Genomic DNA, 18,473 nt, shown 5'->3' with positions numbered 1-18,473 from the left:
CGCCACTCAGGAAGAGGGAGGCGCGTTTTACGGAGCAGCCCAGCTGGCTGCTGTATGCAAACTAGAGCCTGGTTTATGGTCCTGCGTTAAATCGACGCAGGGCCTACGCCGTACGCAGCGCGTCGCTGCGTACTCTACGCCGTAGGTGTGCTTTGGTGTAACGCGGGAGCATAAATCAGCCTTAAGGATGAGTGAACAGAATCAAACTGTCCAGGAAAGTAGGCCTACTTACTGAAAATGAGAAACATATGGTTGGGTTTCAGAACAAATGAGCTCTGATCTAATTCATGCATGTGATCAGTATTATCAGCCAAATAAACACAGTCAACTTCATGCATTAGATCTGTTTTCTGATCCATAAAAGGTTTTTTTCTCCAGATTTGACTATTTAAACAGACAAATCCTATCTTGAATGGCTTATAACATAACATGAATGAATGAATGAATGAATGAATGAATGAATGAATGAATTTATTTCGAACATGTATATAAAAAATAAAAATAAACAGTAACATCTTCATATGCACATAGGCTCGAAAAAGCAGTAGGAAGAAGTATACACTTTTTCCTAGTTCCTACCCCTTTATAACTTTATGAATTTACATTATTGCTATTATTATATCTACACAATATCCATATAAACATAGTCTATATAAACACTACGTAAACATGCCTATTACTACATAATTATCCATATCAGTATATAGAAAATATAAATATTACATAAATATGATATCAATATATAGAAAATACAAATATTACAAACATAACAAACATAAATATCCACATAAATATCTAACATAACATAACATAACATAACATACCATAACATAAAACACAGTTTGTGATTTGCAAAACAGTTTCTGTTTCAGAAAATACAAAATAGTTTCATCTCATTTCTGACAGCTGGACCACCTTTTTTAGTTTCACAAACAGAATAAAGGCTTCCCAAATCATAAAATGTGTTCACTATATTCTTTATTATTATCTAAAACATAATTTCATCCAGGTTTCAGGAGTGTAGATATTGTGTATTTTAATTTGGACCTGGTCTAAAATGTTCTGTCAAAAAAGCAGTGAAATGGCCCTTTTTGACATTTTCAGACAAAACATATATACAACACACATAACAAACTGTGTTTTATATCTTCTTATCTTATTAAAACATAATTTAATCCAGTTTTGATCAGTGTAAGTAAAGTGATTTTTTTTAATTATTATTTGGACCTGGTCTTGCATTATTTAGGTTAGCCCAAAGAAAATCTGGGCATGGTTTACTTGGGTCAGTGGCCAGTAACCATAGACTGTAAATACAATGGAGGAAGCATCAGAAGTGAAGTGTCTTTTTCCTCATGCTTTGTCACCATGTTGGCCGGGATGCCGACTGCAACGCCTTCGGTCAATCAAAGTAAGCTGTGGTTACCAGCTTCTTCAGCCAATCCCTCCTGGAAGAGACGAGCTGCACGCCGACATTTACAGAGAAATATCTTGTTTCAGATGTTGTCTCAGTGGTGAAATCAGAAATGACCCCTGTGTTTAGCCGATGCTAGGTTTGTACAATCTGCTGGTTGCTTCGCTCAGCTTCACAGCAGAACGATGACTGATGAAGAGGTGATAATGGCGAGCCAATGGCTGAGCCAGCAGTCAATTAAAAAAGTCTACACCATATATCAGAAATAAATCTACTGGTGACTTGGTACAAAAATGTGACCCCCCTCAGAGTTGTCATGGATGTGAAATCAAATAGAGACAAAAAACGTTGTTTAAACCAGATTGTAAATACGTTTATTTATACGGTAAAGTTAAACATTTTAACTTGGGGTTCAATGGAGATTTAGTCACTTTACTATCCAGACTCCAGCGGCCAGTCAAGGAACTGCAAGTTTAGCTGCTTCTGGGTTGGCTTCAACACAGAAGTTAGATGGTTGGCGCTTGTAGCAACACAGCCTTTGGCTGGGATAAGTGCGCTGGATCTGAAGTCATGTAGAGCACTAGATGTGCAGTTCTGCTGCGCAGTAGATTGTGCTTTGATCTGCCACCCAAACCACCAATTTAATCATAACCATATATATATCTTGTTCATGCCCCTCCATAGTGTAATATTCAACTCCCATTTCAATACTTCTTGACCAAAGTTGGTTCTTTTCTGTCCACAATTTTGCCTAAAACATCTTGGGACAAGATTTTAACATCCAGTGATGGCATTTGGTTTGTTTTTTGCATCTCCAATGATCTAGTGGCTCATATGCAAGTTCAGCTAACCTCAGCAAAAAATGTACGATGGCTAACTAGGTTGTTTTCTTTTGGGTTTTTTTGCTGACAACTAGAACTTCTGATTAACAAATCTAGCCCATGTGATTGTTGAAGTGTAACATCTTACTTTCAGGGACAAAACTGTAAGTTTAACAGTTTAGCCATATGTGACCATTCAGACAGGCCTTTAAATACCATTAAATTAGCCAACATTTGTGCTTAAAGTGTATCGTCTTCTTCATTTTCAAAGGAATATCAGGGACTATTGTTAAAAGGTAACGGGCGTAAACTCGTGTGTGGTAGTGAAATGAAACGAAGCAGTTTTGACTCAAAGATGTTATGTACCTACAAGGTGACTAAGGTTATTTTATGTTTGTATGTGCACAAAAAGTACTTTTAGTACAGGAATGTATGCTCAGTGCTTCATTGTCCTTCAAGTCAAGTACCAATATCACACAAGTATTGCCAGGATGGACTCTGGTAACACTTTCTTATTTTCTCATAAATACATAAGTATTGATCCAGTTCTAGGTAATAAGTAATCGGTAATCAACGTGTGCAGACTTATGACAATGTACAAGCCAACGGTTAGAACATTCCTCTTCAAGCAGTCCTTTTATTTTATTGTTTAACACTTTTTGTGGACATACAAAAGTTAAAGTGACCTTGGTTTGTCTGTAGGGACTCTATCCACACCAATACTTAAATGGAGCAACATGTTTTTAGTCTTGTTATGGTCTTAAAATAGCAATTTGTTCTGAAGTCTTTACTTGCCCCCTGGGCTAACATTAAAAGCCATTATGAGTCAAACATATTTTACATTATCTCAAAACTGCTTCAATATTATTTCTTTTGGTGCTTAATTAAAGTCTGGAATAGTGTGAAAGCTGCGGTAGTAGATCAGGAACTTATCAACAGGTCCTGATTGACATGCACAAGTCAAAATATGTCCAGCTTCCACTGCTACCCCCCCTCTGAATCTGAATCGAGAGGCTAAATCCTTGTTCCATGGCTCGTAACCAGTAAAACGTCCTGTACGGACCTGCACCACTCCCACGTACTGTTCCTGGGGGTCAGCAGTTCCTGTTGCAGCAGCTTCCTGACGGCTGTCGTCCCCCTTGATACTCTGGTCCACTGCTGTGCTGAAGATCATTTACTTCATTGTGTTTTTCCTGAGTGTTCCTCTTATGAATCATTTGCAGTTCGCTTCTGTATGCCTCTGCAGTGTTCAGTCATGTGACAGTAGTTACCTGCATTAATATCCCTAATCCACTGGGAAATATCTTCCACAGCATGAGCAGCATACAGTTCCTTGATTTTATTGTCAAAACAGTTCCCCGTCATCTCTTTTTCTACATTTATCATATTCCTGAATGGGTACACTGATGCCTTTCGGTGATCCTAACTCCCCCATTGTCGTGAACTTTTACAAAATGGGATCCTCTATTACATTTTGCCCATGCTTCCTCCAAAACCAGTTTTCATGCATCCAGAGTAGCTGAACAAATTACCCTCTTAAATAACTGTATCTAGATGAATTAACAGATTTGAAGCTTCAGTCCCACACACAAAATGAAGCTATGTTCTGGCATCTATTCTCTCTTGCTGAGCTGATTTTGGTTCAGTACGTAGTGCCAGATTTGTTTATATTTTAAGTGTGGTGTTAGCCCAGTTAAGAGCTTAAAATATGGAACTTTAGTTGTATTTAGACCGACTATTGGCCATGCAGATTAGAGCAGGAGAAAGTCTCTCAGCCTTTCATATGCAGTATACTGTACATTTATGACTGTCTCAGAAAAATAGAATATTGTGATAAAGTTCTTTATTTTCTGTAATGCAATTAAAAAAACAAAAATGTCATACATTCTGGATTCATTACAAATCAACTGAAATATTGCAAGCCTTTTATTATTTTAATATTGCTGATTATGGTTTACAGTTTAAGATTAAGATTCCCAGAATATTCTAATTTTTTGAGATAGGATATTTGAGTTTTTTCTTAAGCTGTAAGCCATGATCAGCAATATTAAAATAATAAAAGGCTTGCAATATTTCAGGTAATTTGTAATGAATCCAGAATGTATGACATTTTTGTTTTTGTAATTGCATTACAGAAAATCACAATATTCTAATTTTCTGAGACAGTCCTGTATACTTCTTAATATGTAGGACACTGCTGAAGCCTCTAAATATGGATTTTCTTTTGGTATTTGCTCCAAACCCCTCACAACACACGTTACACCTATGTTATGACATTAGGTCCTGATGTGACCCGTATGACACATGCTTTTGAGCTTTGGGGCACATCAGGCCTACCTAACACTTGTCAGGGCTGCAACTGACTCATCGTGGCCTGAATAATACTTAATACTTCCCAAAGGGAAATCATCTTGTCACATAAATGTACTGAAAGCAGTCCAGGTTAGGTCCAAAAATGTCTGCTATCTGGTATAGTCGGGTCATGCTGAATTTCTGCTACCGTAAAATAATGTTTGACTGCTTTTTTAGGAATATAGTATTTGGCCAAATAACCACAGCTCCATCAACTGAATAAACAATCTAATATGAAACATGAGATAAAATGATTTTTGCTAACAATCAGCTTTTAATCTTTACAGCTTTGAGGAGGCTGCTGAGGGTTTCTCAACAGTAGTCCAAGTGCATACAATTGGGGCAATAAACTCATTATGGCAAGATATCTCAATTATAAATATTTTTTTGGCAGAGGACAGAAAATGCACACGTTCCTTGTCGTGTTTGCATCGTGACTCATGCTGTACATGGATTTGAGTGGGAGCGGCGGTGAGCCAAGTGCAGGTGTGCCACCTGGTACAGTAAACCACCAAAATGCTGCACAAAACACACTAAACCAATCTCAGCACGGGCACCGTATTAACAGAAGCATCATGAAAAAGCACTTGAGCATCCTCTCATTAACAGTCTGCCTGTGTAATGGCTTAAAATACTGAATAAACGTTTGTTTATACCTTCCTTGCAGAAATAAATGTTACTTTCTGCAGCGGTACATGGCAGAGGATTAACATGGTAGCTGGTGCCACACTGTGGCTCATCACCCTCAGCACACCCTGTCCTCCACCAGAGACTCCCACTCTTCTCCCAGATAACACACACTAAAAGCAGCACAGACGAGACGAACTTCAATAAAACAGCAGCACATACATTACAAAATATACTTTATATATACATATATGACAACAAAGTACTTTAATGGCACTTTGTGATCAACGCGACGCCTCAGAAGAGGGACCAATGTGACGCTGAGCAAGTTTGACGAGCAAACATTCAGAATGAACAGTGTACAAAGATAAAGGATGTGGAGCGTGAACAAATACAGTTTGGGCACAGTCTTGACGACAAAGTCCATCATTTAAGGAGACCACAAAAACACCTGGAGGAGGCGGGGGCACGTATCTGTGTGCACCTCTGTGTGTGAATGAGGAAAATGCAGAACCATAAATGAAGATTAAACATAAGAACAGGTGCAGGATGGTTCCTCCAGCGCAGGTGCAGTTGTTGGATTAACTTTCATGGGCCCTGAATTGAATGTACAAACACACACACGAAGGGTGAGCGCCCTAAAAAGTTGGCTTTATTCTATCTAACAAGAGTACAGATGTGAACAGATGGGATCATTTACCTACAATCTGACTGGGAGACTGAAGTCCACTTTTCAAACGTAACCAAGCTCTCAAAAAAGTTCAACATAAAGACTGTAAGGCCAAGGGGGTTCGGTTGACAGCCTGGTAAAACTGGGATGAAGCAAACTCAAGAGCTGCATGGCAAGATGCTATCAACAGTGGTGTGGACGGGTCATATAAAACTGCCGCTCATCAAGGCGAGAATGACAGCTGTGGCTCTCTCTTCATCCCTGCAAACGTAGCATTATCGATTGTAACTCCTGACTTGTATTTTGATACCACTGTCACCACAAAGATCACAAACATTTCTACACAGGACACGAACTATTTAAATTCACATTTCAGGTAAAGGATGGCAGCCAATCCAGATTCACTTTCGTTCAGGCAAAAAAAAGGCTCCAGGGAGAAGTCGAGGTCTTCAGCTCTTCACGGTTTAAGTGCTGGGATCGGCTTTCACAAGAGACCAGACCTGTTTTTTTTTCTCTTTTTTTTTTACCTCCATCCCACCCTTCCATTGTCCTTCTTCATCTGACAGCATCTCCCTCTGGCTGGTGTTCAGCCTCCGCTACACGAGGCTACAGCAGCCAGACTTGTGCTTTTGAGACTCGATGTAGTCGTGGAGCTTGAACTTGGGCTCATTCGGCTGCTGCGTCGCTCTGTGCCTCAGCTCCCTGACGGAGACGGAGAAAGAGAGAGGGAGACAGACACAGGACATTAGTGTGGGTGGATGTGTGGGAGCACAGAGTGAGCAAATCAAGTAAAAGAGAAAGGAAGAGGGACAAAAGGGCAGGATCACTGTGCAGACAGAGATTTTCTCAAAGGGCCTCTGGGACGACGCTGTTTAATTCAGCTTCCATTTAATACTGCCATCAAAAGAAAACATCGTCAGCTACGGTTAGACACACTCATTCATGCCAAATGTCTTCACGTCAAACCATAAATGGTTACTGGTTAAAAAATTAAAAAAAAAAAAAAAAACCTTTGACATTGCACCGATTGAATGTTCTTGTATTTGCTAACATGCTAACATGTGGACGTCTCTGTGGGGATGTTGGCCCACTCTGCATGTGTGATTCTCCAGATCTATGAGGTCGGGAAGGTTCATGGTCATTGTCCTTGTCACAGTTTGATCCATGGAGACCAGGTCCATACAGCGACCGCTCGCCTTCATCATGGTTCTCAGATTTCTTTTGGACAGTCACATGTCCACTTTTGCTAATGCAGGAGTGGAAGTGTGGGGTTACTTCTGGCCTTTCTCGGTATGGGGCTCCTTTTAAAAAAAATTCTGCTTTAAATTGTGGAAAATGGTACTTGAACAAACTCTGATATGGTTTAAATATAACGCCACTTCAGAAAAAATAACATATGGGAAAAGAATGTGGAAGAAAACTCACATCAAATTCTCATCATCATTTGGTAACAGACATTAATTCCTGCATTATGTACTATTATGTATTATTATGTACTAATGTACTATGTACTAACATTGACTGCTGAACAAGTAAGAGGCATATACCTACACTATACTGTAAATTCAGTACGCTGTGCTTCTCTAAAACCTCAATGTGCTTTGGTGCACAGATGCCGCCACCACAGAAGTGTAAATGACTCGGACAGGGACACTAATCACAGATCCAGGGCTTGTTGCTGTCAACCGTCTGGGTGATTGATTCTGTCATTACAGTAGTCTGAAGCGCATGGTGCCCATTTCTTCAAAAAGCACATCAGGGATACTGATTCATGTGATCAGGAAAGACGCTTCCACTCACTGTGTGACTACCACCCCATCTGAGCTCAGAGACCCTGATGCCGCGCCTTTATTCTTCACTGTTGCCCTTTACCCACTGAAACTCCTCTAGATCTCTTGGGCTGTTTCATTTCATGCACTATAAAAGGAGAAACATGAGTATGCTCCCCAATCTTTCTTTGAGGAACATTGTTTTTAACATTTCCCTTATTGTCTCGTGCCGACAAAATGAGATTCCTCTGCCCATCTCAACTCTCGTAGATATTGCTTTTGTTCCCAAGTGAACATTACAATCATCCTTTCAGGATATTTTGTTTTCCTTTCACATCCTTGCACTAAATTGCTCTTCACACCAAATTCTTGCTACATATATATATATGCCAAAGGCCTGAAACATTGAAATGGATGTATATAAAGACAAGTAAAGAATCTGGTGGGTTTATACAGTCTAAAAACAAATCAATCTCAAGCAAAAATTGAATTACTGCTTCTATTTTTTTTCACATCATCCCTGACTTGTGAGCAGCTCTGTTGTGATTTGTAGTTTACATAGACGTGGGAATGAAGCATAAATAAAGCAGCTCATAGTTTTTCCATCTTTAACATTAACAATTTGCAGTACAAGGGTTAATATAGCAGCAAGACATGACATCAGCAGTCCGACTTTTTAACTTGGACTGCTGATGTCATGTCTTGCTGCTATATTAACCCTTGTACTGCAAATTGCACTTTAAACTGCAGCCACTCTTTTAGAATGTCATAACTTGCTGCCATATTCTTTTGTACAGTGCTCTTTTAATTGCAGCTATATTTTTAGCTGTTTAATTTGCTGCTGTACTTGTCTTGCACATTGCACTTTTAAATGGATTGTATTCTTTTTCTCTTATCTCCCTTTTTTGGGGGGTCATTTTCTGGTTATTTTTGGTTGTATTGATCCACTGCTGTCCCTAGGTGGAGACGTGTTAATGTGTATTGTTGATTGTTTTATGTTGTATCGTTGTGGCCATGGGGGCAATGAAGTTTCCCCTTTGGGGATTATTAAAGTTGAATCTTATCCTATCCTATCTTTTGTCACTTATTTATATAATTTAAAAGGTGTAACAAACCAATTTGTGTAATTTGAATTTACCTCAAATGTATAATTGGCATATACTTGACTGATTTCATTCATGAATGTTTTTTCTTTCCTTCTGCGGCTCCAGGAAGATATTTTATAAACAGCAGTTTCTAAAACACTGAACAAGCTTGTAATGTCCTGTTATACATACGTGATGTAATTCAGCGTAAAAAGGGGTGCGCACGTATTTATAAGAAGAAATGACACACTAAATGACCGACATCCACGGGGAGCCTCAAACACACACACTGCAATCTAAGTGAGGCGACGGGAGCAGACACCAAATTAGCTAAAGACAATGATTATTCTGGACTCAGGAGCCATGCAGGAGTCAGAGAAGCGCTGAGTAGCATCCGTGCACAACACACAATAACACACTAACCAGGAGGAGGACAATAGTGAACTCGGAGAAGGTCGGCTGACTGCAGGAGATTATAATACGGTACCTGCATGTTTATTAGTATGCAGGCATGAGCCAAATTAAAATGACTCCGGGTGAACTTAGCTTTTGTTTTTGTATTACAAGCAGAGACCGAGATTACAATTTACACACTAATTAACATTTTCATAGATGACTCTCGCTGGAAGAATAGATGCAGCCCATGGATGCAAAATATTTGCTTATGGCAAAGGCAGCACATTAAATAAGGAAAAATAAGACAGAAAATCCAATTGCTACAAATTGTTTGCTCTGAATTATTCTATGTAATGTGTTACTTTCAGTAATTTCCTCTAATTATGGTATGTGATGGGAGGCAGAAGATGGTCTTCTTTTTGCTTTTTCTAAACAAATTAATAGGAAACAGTTATAAAGAAATATTAAAAACATTTTTGGGAGGCTAGTTGTGTTTCCCATATTAAAAAGTAATTTTTTAATACTTCGAATACAATCTACTCAACTGTTCCTGAACATGAAATACAAGAGAAAATACATAAAAATGAATGTTTGAGTTGTAAAAACTATTTATAAGGCCATAATTTGGTGCTGCACATCATCTCTAGCAATCCTCTCACGAGTTCCCCTGAATTTCTGAGTTTTTCATGTGTAATTGTCAAGAGTTTCAATGTAAATCGACCACTTGATGGCAGCACAACAAACTGATCAATAGAAACGTGTGTTGTTGAGCCTGCTGCCACTTCTGACAGATAAATCCTTATTTGTATGTTCTCTTTTTGAAAAAGACAACGATAAAACCATGGTGTGAGCATCGCAAGACAAACCCACTGTAGTAAAGCCGCCGTACCAAAACAGTGAGCAGAAAACTCTTAGTAGAGATCAATAGATTTGAAATAACTCCCCAAACACTTACATGGATGTCTCTTTTTTTTTCTTCTTTTGAATCCACTGACATTGTAGAAATACCTTTTTACAGCAGCTTTAAAACTTACTTTGCAATTGCGAGAAAAGCCAGCTCCACATTGACTCCCGTCTTCGCACTGGTCTCCATGAACGGCACTCCATATTGCTAAGATGAACAAACAAAACACAGTGACAGGCGGTGGAGGAGTCTGTCGTTGGCAGCATAACCACTTACAGATACTGTGCTTTATTTACCTTTGCCAGCCTCTCTCCATCCTCTTTCTTCACAACCCTCTCTGCTGCCATGTCTGACTGCGAAACAGCAGGAGGAGGAGAGAGTTAAGCAACAGCAGCAAGGGCGAGGGGTCACGGCGTGGCCCTACCATTAACTACAGTAACGCAGCATCCTGTCAGCCTTCTTATCTGACCGCCGGCTGCTGAGCCGGAGCTCCCTCAGACTGATGGGATGTCAGGATCTCCACCTCCGGCGGAAGAGCTGTGCTCTCGCAGACTGGTGCTGCCGGTCCTGCTGCTCTCACAGAAAATGATCTGAGCTGCCGCCGCGTGACACCCGCAGCCCCTCAGACGAGGGAGTCTGCTCGGAGCCACCAGAGGGAGCTTTTAGATGAATTAACAGCGACGGCTGGATGCAATGAGAGGAGAGATTTTCTCCTTTCATCGCCAGCGCCACTCTACAAAATCTGTTTTGTGCATCAGAAGCAACACCAAGTAATTAGGTGGGGGGGATGTATGTGCATGCACATTAAAAACACAAATCAGATGCTGCTTCACTTTGAAGGATCAAACTAAACCAGTCAGAGATCGCCTTCTTGTCTTTCTGCCGCTTAAGCGTCAATGTCTGTCTGATTGTGATAAGAGGGTGTTAAAAAAATTATCCTCCGGAGCCAGTTATCTTTTTATGCAACAGAAAAAGGGAAGCTCACCTTGTTGCCGAGCAACATGATGACCACATCCTTCTGGGCATACTCGTGTATTTCAGTCAGCCAAGCCTTCAAAAGTAAAAAAAAGACGGTTAAGTGGAGGAGACGAGGAAAGAGGAGACTGGTCAGTAACCAAAACAAATAGCACCACTTGAAGACTGCACTTTCCCCGAGCTACGGATTAGAGCCGGCCTCAAATCAATCACGATGACACCGAGGCACTCTTATCCCCCAACGCTTTTGTTGCTTTTCATTACAGACACGGGGAAGATTGGCGATAACATCGTGCCGCTTCTGAGCGGGCCTGAGAAGAAACCTTAGTGCTTTGCATGTAAAGAGACAGAGCGGCGTTCAAACTTGAGAGGATTTAGGAGCAGGAAGTGGAAATGAAGAGCGAGGACAGACACAGATAATGACAGTGGAAGGAAAAGTAATGCGAGCCGGTCTTACCCTGATGTTGTCAAATGATGGCTTGTTGGTGATATCGTAAAGAAGCAGCAGCGCTGTGGGAGCAAAGAGACCAACTGTTTGATTGCACTTCTTTTGTTGCCATGCTCACTCATGCATAAAAACACACTCTCCACTCACACTAATGAAGAGCACACATTTCATCAGTTTGCTTTCCTCCATTATCTATATAAGATTTTCCCACACACAAGCACAAAGTATGAGGAAGTGAAATGTAAAAAAAAACAGAGCAAAGGTTACCCTGGGCATCTCTGTAGTAGGCATGTGTGACGCTGCGGAACCGCTCCTGGCCGGCCGTATCCCAGATCTGAGAGACACAGCACAGATTTACCGAGCAGTCACCGCGGCAACAACATCCCAGCAAGCACTCGCTGAGTTAAACACAACCTTAGGAGTCTCCTGATCTACTGAAGCACAATGATGCTACAGGCATAAACGCTTTCGTTAGAAAATCATTTTGGCACGAGTCATAAAGTTCACAAATGAAGAATGTTCATTTTTCAGTTCAATTATTGACAGATAATTAAAAGGAGCATGAGGCTCCTTTTAAGAAATGATACTCTCTAGCGCCACCCTCCACCACGACGGTCGTCGGGGGTACTGCAGCCAACAGTGAAGCCGGCACGGGAGAACGGGGAGAACGCGCATGCAGCGTCATGTGACGTCACATCCGCCGCCCAGCGCGGGAAATTCCGGCCCGGAATTGCAGCACATTTTGCAGCACACAGCCTGTACAAGGCAACGGAGAGATACAGTAGAGGGCTCATTCTTTTGGGTTTGGAACGCTTCATCTGACATTATTACTAGAAAACTTAAAACGTATACGAATTTTTTTCATAAATCCTGCCTCTAGCTCCTTTAAGACTCCAGTATGTCCGGTGCATTTCTAATGGATTACGGCAATCAAGATGCTGATAAATCAAAGTGAAGATTTGATTCCACAAACAAAACATCCCTCAGTGAATATTTTGGATCGGATCCCTCCGAACATCCAAATATTTTCATGAAGAATTCACCTCAAATTTGAGAAGTTTCTTTTCTTTTCTCAATAGCATCTTCTCGCAGGCTGTTAGAGCATTTAAATGACATAATCACATTTATATCGGACCATACTGCTAATGCATATGGAACATAGCATATTAAATTAGGTTATTACAGATTCTCTAATTCTGAATATAGAAGTTCAGAAAAACTTGAAATGCAAAAAATATTGTCTTAATGCGGGAATTCTGTAAAGGACGTTTCGTGGTGATATAAATTTGTACATTTTTATGCATAGTTCTGTAATGTGAAACATGACTTACTATTGAGAAAAACAAAAGCATCCTCTAAATTTTTTACCATGCACTTAAGTCTTAAACAAGTGATTTTTGGTTTGAAAGTACTTTTTTTCATGAACTGAACTATGTTATACTCATCAACATTTAAAGTGAATCGAAAACACAGATGCAGGACTTTTGACAAATATCAATTTTTCTCACTAAAGGGCAGCAATGTATAATGTGACGAGTGTTAGAAGGAAGTTTCTAATACTTTTTGAGTGGTGGATATTTAAAGTTAGCGATTAAATGCTCTCCTGCAACATTTTATAGTCTTCTGTGAAGTGTTTGGGTTCCTGCATCTGAGAACGGTCCTGATGAATCGTCTAGACTGTACACAGTCTGCAATGTGGCTCCAGCAGCTATTCAACAGTAAATTAACAGAAGATAAAAATCAATAAAGACATTTAAAAAAACGAATATGGCTGAAAATCAAAAGCAACAGTTTTTTTCCATGAAAAAAATGTAACCTTCTGCTATTTTTTTGACTATTTCTGGCCCTTTTCTCACAGCTTCACCTCTTCTGCTCTTCTCTCTGAGGTGAGATACACATCCGTTGTAGCAGAGTCTTTTGGAATTTTGGAAATCCAAAACGGCAGCAGAGGCTGAGGATTTACTCGAGCTCCCAGAAGAGTCTAATTTGGTTTCCTCCCACTCAGTGTTGAATGAACAGGTCACGGCGGTAGACGGGTTTGTGCCTCAGATTAACAACGTGCTGCTGGCGCACAACCCAGCAGACTATCAGAAACCGCCTGAATTTGACTGGATCCCAACGCCAGCGACGATGGTTACGTTTAAAGCACGAGGGGGTTAATGAGTTGATGTGTGTTGGAAAGCGGGGGCTGCATCCTCTCACCTGCAGTTTGACTTTCATGTTGTCCACATCCACCACTTTGTTCTGCAGAGAGAAGAAGAACAGTGAGAGACCATTCACCTAATGCTTTGCAGACTGGAGGGTTGGGATAAAAGCACAGAAGTGAATGAAAAACAAAATGACTTAACAAGAGAGGCTCAGCATGTAGCAAATTAAAAAAAAAGAAAAGGAAAAAAATAACAAGGCAACTAAAAGTGGCTTAGGATTCTGGCTGAGAAATAATTTGCAACACCCACACAACAACAAGGTTCTGGGATTAGACTTAATTACACCACAGTGAGAAAGTCGACTGGCAGCATAACAACCAACTCCCCCATTAATTTCCTGTAGTCTTGCTGGGGTGCCTTCAGATTTCCTGTAGAGGAAACAATGCTGAAAAAGTTTAGGCACCCCGTTTATGTTCACTAAATGTTGGGATCACAGGTTACTGCAGTATTTGAACATGCATGCACCAGCGTTTAATGGCAGAAACCTGGGTTCACCCCGTGCAACGCCTGTGGTTTGTTGTCCTGCTCTGCTACAATCACAAATTAGAGCATTGACATGTTTCAACCTCGCAACATGAAAACCGCAAAAGAGAAAGAGGCTGAAGTGAAGGAAGTGTGACGAGCAAATGCACTTCCTTCATCACATCATATCGGTGACGTGTCATCACGGACTGCCCCTGCCTTTCCTGCTAAACGCACAAAAGCCCAAACATGCACGAGGACAAAAAACAGAAACCAGCGGAGCAGCGGGAGAAACCTCTGCCATGGGTGCACCGCCGTCAATGGCGGCTCCAGCTGCCACCTGCTGAATCTTCTGCCTTGGCAGAATGGACATGGTTCAACCCTTGCATTAGTTGCCATGGGTTTCCATCCCCCCCCCACAATTATGACGTGAGAGGAGCCTGCATGCTGAGTAACTGCTACAAGGAAGCAGGCCGAAAATAGACCAGCCATGTTACAAGCTGCCACAACAGCCTCCTGCCTGCCTAACCCTGCACTAAAGACATCCTCGGCATATTGACTCAACTGTTTATCTCAGATTACTTTGTTACTAGGCAGCTATTGCCCCCCCCCACACACACACACACACACTCCATAATCAAAAACAAACATGGAAACAAAAAGGTAATTACTGACATCATTAGCCATTTTTCTGAAGGAATGATGTAAATAAATTGTGATTTTTAATTAACTCTTTTGTACACCAGTGTCACCTTCCTTATTAATCAATTTTAATTGAATCCACCTCACAAAACCTGCAATCGGCAGTGTGCAAAGTGAGATGTCCAGGCTTCTTAATAGAAAACCTCCACGTATCTGTCAGACATCCATTGTGTTCCCGCGTGTCTACGCTGCCGTACAGAGAAGACAATACCTGCTTTCAGCAAATGCAACACCATTTCCTCCTAAAGCGAGCGCTCGTACGGCCTGGCTCGCAGCGTCTGGCTCTGACCGAGGGAGAACAGGAGGTTGAGGGGGAGTCACTCCACCTGGGGCAAACAACCTATTTGCCTGTTTGCTTTCCTAGACGAGCATGCACAGTGGGAATTTGCTTGAAATTCAGCAACAGCCACTGTGTGGGTTTGTGTGTGTGTGTGCGTGTGTCGAGACAGGAGCTTGTCCGACAGCAGGGTGACTCCTCCAGGGCTGTACTGAGCCGCAGCCAATCTTTCCAGGAGACAGGGACGTGGGCAGGCATCTGCCACGACATTTATGAAGCCGTCCAAGGAGCCTCGCAGCACAAGTGGTCTGTGAACTTGACTGATTGGTGAGAAGATTTGTACATTTGGCGCATCATGAAAGGATGATGAAGTGTTCGGCGTTGAAATAGGTGATAATTGAGCCAGTGTCACCCCTACCAATGGATCACTTGCCATCTTGTTGAATATGGGGTGTTTTGTTTCATTTTTTTGTTGTTGTTTTGTCAAATCCAGACAACTTCCTTCTAGGATTTACAAGACTACTGTATAAAAACAACTGAATAGTTCACACAGAGGAAGCGGGTCACCGAGAGAGGCTTGGACTTCTCTGCTGCAGCTTTCTCACCCTAAAGTCTATTCCAACGGTGGCTATAAAGTTGCCTCCCAGAAATGCCCCATCTTTAAAGCGCACCAAGACGCACGTCTTCCCCACCGCTGAGTCTCCAAGCAGCATCACCTAGAGCAAAGCCACCAGCAGAGAAGAAGGACAAGAGGTTACAGCTGGCCAAAACAAGACCAACAGCCTTGACACAAATGATTTTGTATCTGATAACGGAATGATATTTCGCAAGTAGGATCACATGATGCTATTATGCAATGCACTTTCATGCTGAAAAGAAAAATTAAACACTTTTGTCATCCACTGTGGACTCTTTTTGAGACATCTCCAACATATGCTAAATTTCCCCTAATCATTTCCAATATTTCTCCAAAACTAACCAACTAATATGTTGACATAATTATTACATGCCACTTGCATTGACCTGCAGGAGTCTTTGCACGTGCACGCAGAGAGATAATTAAACTTTAATGCAACTTTCCCATTTGTCTGCTTGTGTCTTTTAAAGCAGTCTGTGCATCCTGGACAAATACTGAGGAGAGGAGCATGTAAGGATCAACAAGTACACCCTTGACAAATATTTGGCCCAGTGACGGCAGCCTCCAAGATTCCCCACAAATTTAACTTAATCTGGATTATTTAACAATAAACTGGTAGTTAATGCTTTTGACCTGGATAATCGGTGAGTCTTCTTAACATCCCTTTTTTTTACCCCCTTTTTGCTGCAGGTACACCCAGTTGCACAGAAAATAACACACACTCATGCAAATACGGAAATACACACCTTGAAGGCAATATCATAATACTCGTTAATAGAGGCGCATCTCTCGAACACATATTTGGACGTGCCGTTTTTAGCCTGCTTGTCCGTCAACGATGTCTTTCTTGTGGACATCGCAACCGGTGAGAGGGGGGAAAAAAAAAAAAAAAAAAAGAAGAGAGCCTACTAGAGAGCAGAAGCACACTTTATCTCCAAGATGTGTCCAAGAAACAGCTCTCTCGGTGGGGATCAGTCCCGGGCTCCGGCGACCTCCAGCCCCGCTGCTCGCATACTGCGCCGCGCTACGGAGAAAAAATACTGTACCGCCGGACGGGAGGGGTTTGGATGGAGAAATAACACCTTGAACGGCACTCTGTCAAAGAACAGAGACGGGAAAAACTTGAGCAACAATGAGCGGCGGCGTCTACGTCCAGCAGTGAAGACGGCAGTAATGAGAAACAGGCGGAAACATTAGTGCGGGGTGGCGGAGCGGAGCCGCGCATCCTGGCGTGGGCAGATCATTAACCGGCCCCTGCGTGCACACCGACACGCACACACCACCACCAATTTAGTCTTTTTTTTTTATTTATTTTATTTTCATGATTGCCACATCTGCGTCCTTTAAAATGACATTTCCAGAAAAAAAAACGAATAATAAAAGATGAGAATAACCTGCAGGAGTCAAATGTGCCGCTACAGGTGGGAGTGTCAGTTGCACACACAAGAAAACCCAGCACTTCAGGAAAGATATAATGATTGATAAACTCTTCAAAGTCCTCTTATATTATTTTAAAGTGACCCTGATCCATTTTATAAAATCCTCCACGATCCCCCTCACCCGCAGGCAAAATGAGAAATTACCTGCTCTCCTTTATGATCTAAAATGGTTTCAGACTCAATTTCCTATTAAAGCCTGAGAATAACCCTTTCCTTGCAGTGTTTGTCGCCCCCTAGTGGCCAGACGTGAGCATCGCCTCCAGTTTGCTCGAAAACAGAACTGATGATGGCACACGCGCGGCGATCATTTACGTTATATAACTGACATGTAACCGCTGCTTCATGCACATTCATTTATCACTCTCACTATCTCTATCCAGCATGAACATAATGACAAACATTCATTTGATCACGGAGGAGACTGAATGTTGCAGTGAGCAAGATCCCAGATGGAGCCGTCATTTCATTTCAGCAGTTTACACAAACATTCCTACCAGTCCTACCAGAATGCAATATTTACTCCCAGACATGCTTTTCATTTCTAATCCTTACATATGAGAAGCTTTCTTGTTAAAATGTGGCTTAGTTAATAGAAAGGATTGTCTAGTTCTCACAACCCCCCCACTACTGACATCAAAATTAAATTTAGGAGAGCTACATTACTTGACAGCACTATCACACACTGAGGGCAAGTTCACGGAGATTCAGCAGACAAGTGGAAAAAAGGCAAATGACGGAAGAGAAAACGAGAGCTTGGCCAAATAGGTAAATCTTATGATGCGTTTCAGGGCGAACAAACAGACAAGCCTAATACATCCTCAAAATAAAAAAATAAAAACATCTGATCTTGAAGTCGGGGTAGGTGAAGTTTCTGCTACTAGCCGAGTTGGGATTCTTCAGGAGCGTTCCAGTTGAAACAACCAACATGCAACTCAGAGGTCACAATTAGACCTCATGCCTGCGACCCACTGAGCTAAATGTTGCAGAAGTTTGTTGCACAGTCCCAACATATTTCTTTTTGCCACCCATGCCAGAAAGTTCAGTTCTGTAGGAGTTTACAATGAATCAAATTCTTTCTAAGAAAGTACCAATGAAAAGAGACCAAAATGTCTTAGAAAGAACAAAGAAACTAAAAGACTTTCCCCCCCAAGCTTGAGAGAACTTATTTTGGGTGTCTGAAGTGACTTCTTAACCAAAACCCTGACATAACACAACCCTTTCACTTATTTTCTGTAAATATGTAATTCAGGGAACCTTTCAGTTTTGAGTTTTATGACATCACAGTCCCAAA

General features: G+C 41.3%; 1 protein-coding gene across 2 annotated transcripts; it reads right to left on the bottom strand.

Moving 5' to 3' along the window:
* Positions 1–4,835: 4,835 nt before the first annotated feature.
* zgc:112183 (uncharacterized protein LOC550410 homolog) lies at positions 4,836–16,923 on the bottom strand. 2 transcript variants are annotated; one of them, XM_061711810.1, is made up of 9 exons: positions 16,490–16,923; positions 15,712–15,822; positions 13,661–13,702; positions 11,726–11,792; positions 11,468–11,520; positions 11,021–11,086; positions 10,332–10,388; positions 10,166–10,242; positions 4,836–6,583 (listed from the first exon to the last, which is right to left on the bottom strand). In XM_061711810.1, the coding sequence occupies exons 1-9, from the start codon at positions 16,598–16,600 to the stop codon at positions 6,478–6,480; spliced, it is 690 nt and encodes a 229-aa protein (XP_061567794.1). In that variant the 5' UTR covers positions 16,601–16,923; the 3' UTR covers positions 4,836–6,477. The 2 variants fall into 2 exon arrangements, with proteins under 2 accessions (XP_061567794.1, XP_061567795.1); XM_061711811.1 differs by lacking the exon at positions 15,712–15,822.
* Between the last annotated feature and the right edge of the window lie 1,550 nt (positions 16,924–18,473).

Source organism: Cololabis saira, chromosome 21 (assembly GCF_033807715.1).
Source record: "Cololabis saira isolate AMF1-May2022 chromosome 21, fColSai1.1, whole genome shotgun sequence".
Classification (NCBI taxonomy): domain Eukaryota; kingdom Metazoa; phylum Chordata; class Actinopteri; order Beloniformes; family Belonidae; genus Cololabis; species Cololabis saira.
This window is presented reverse-complemented; position numbering and strand designations above follow the sequence as displayed.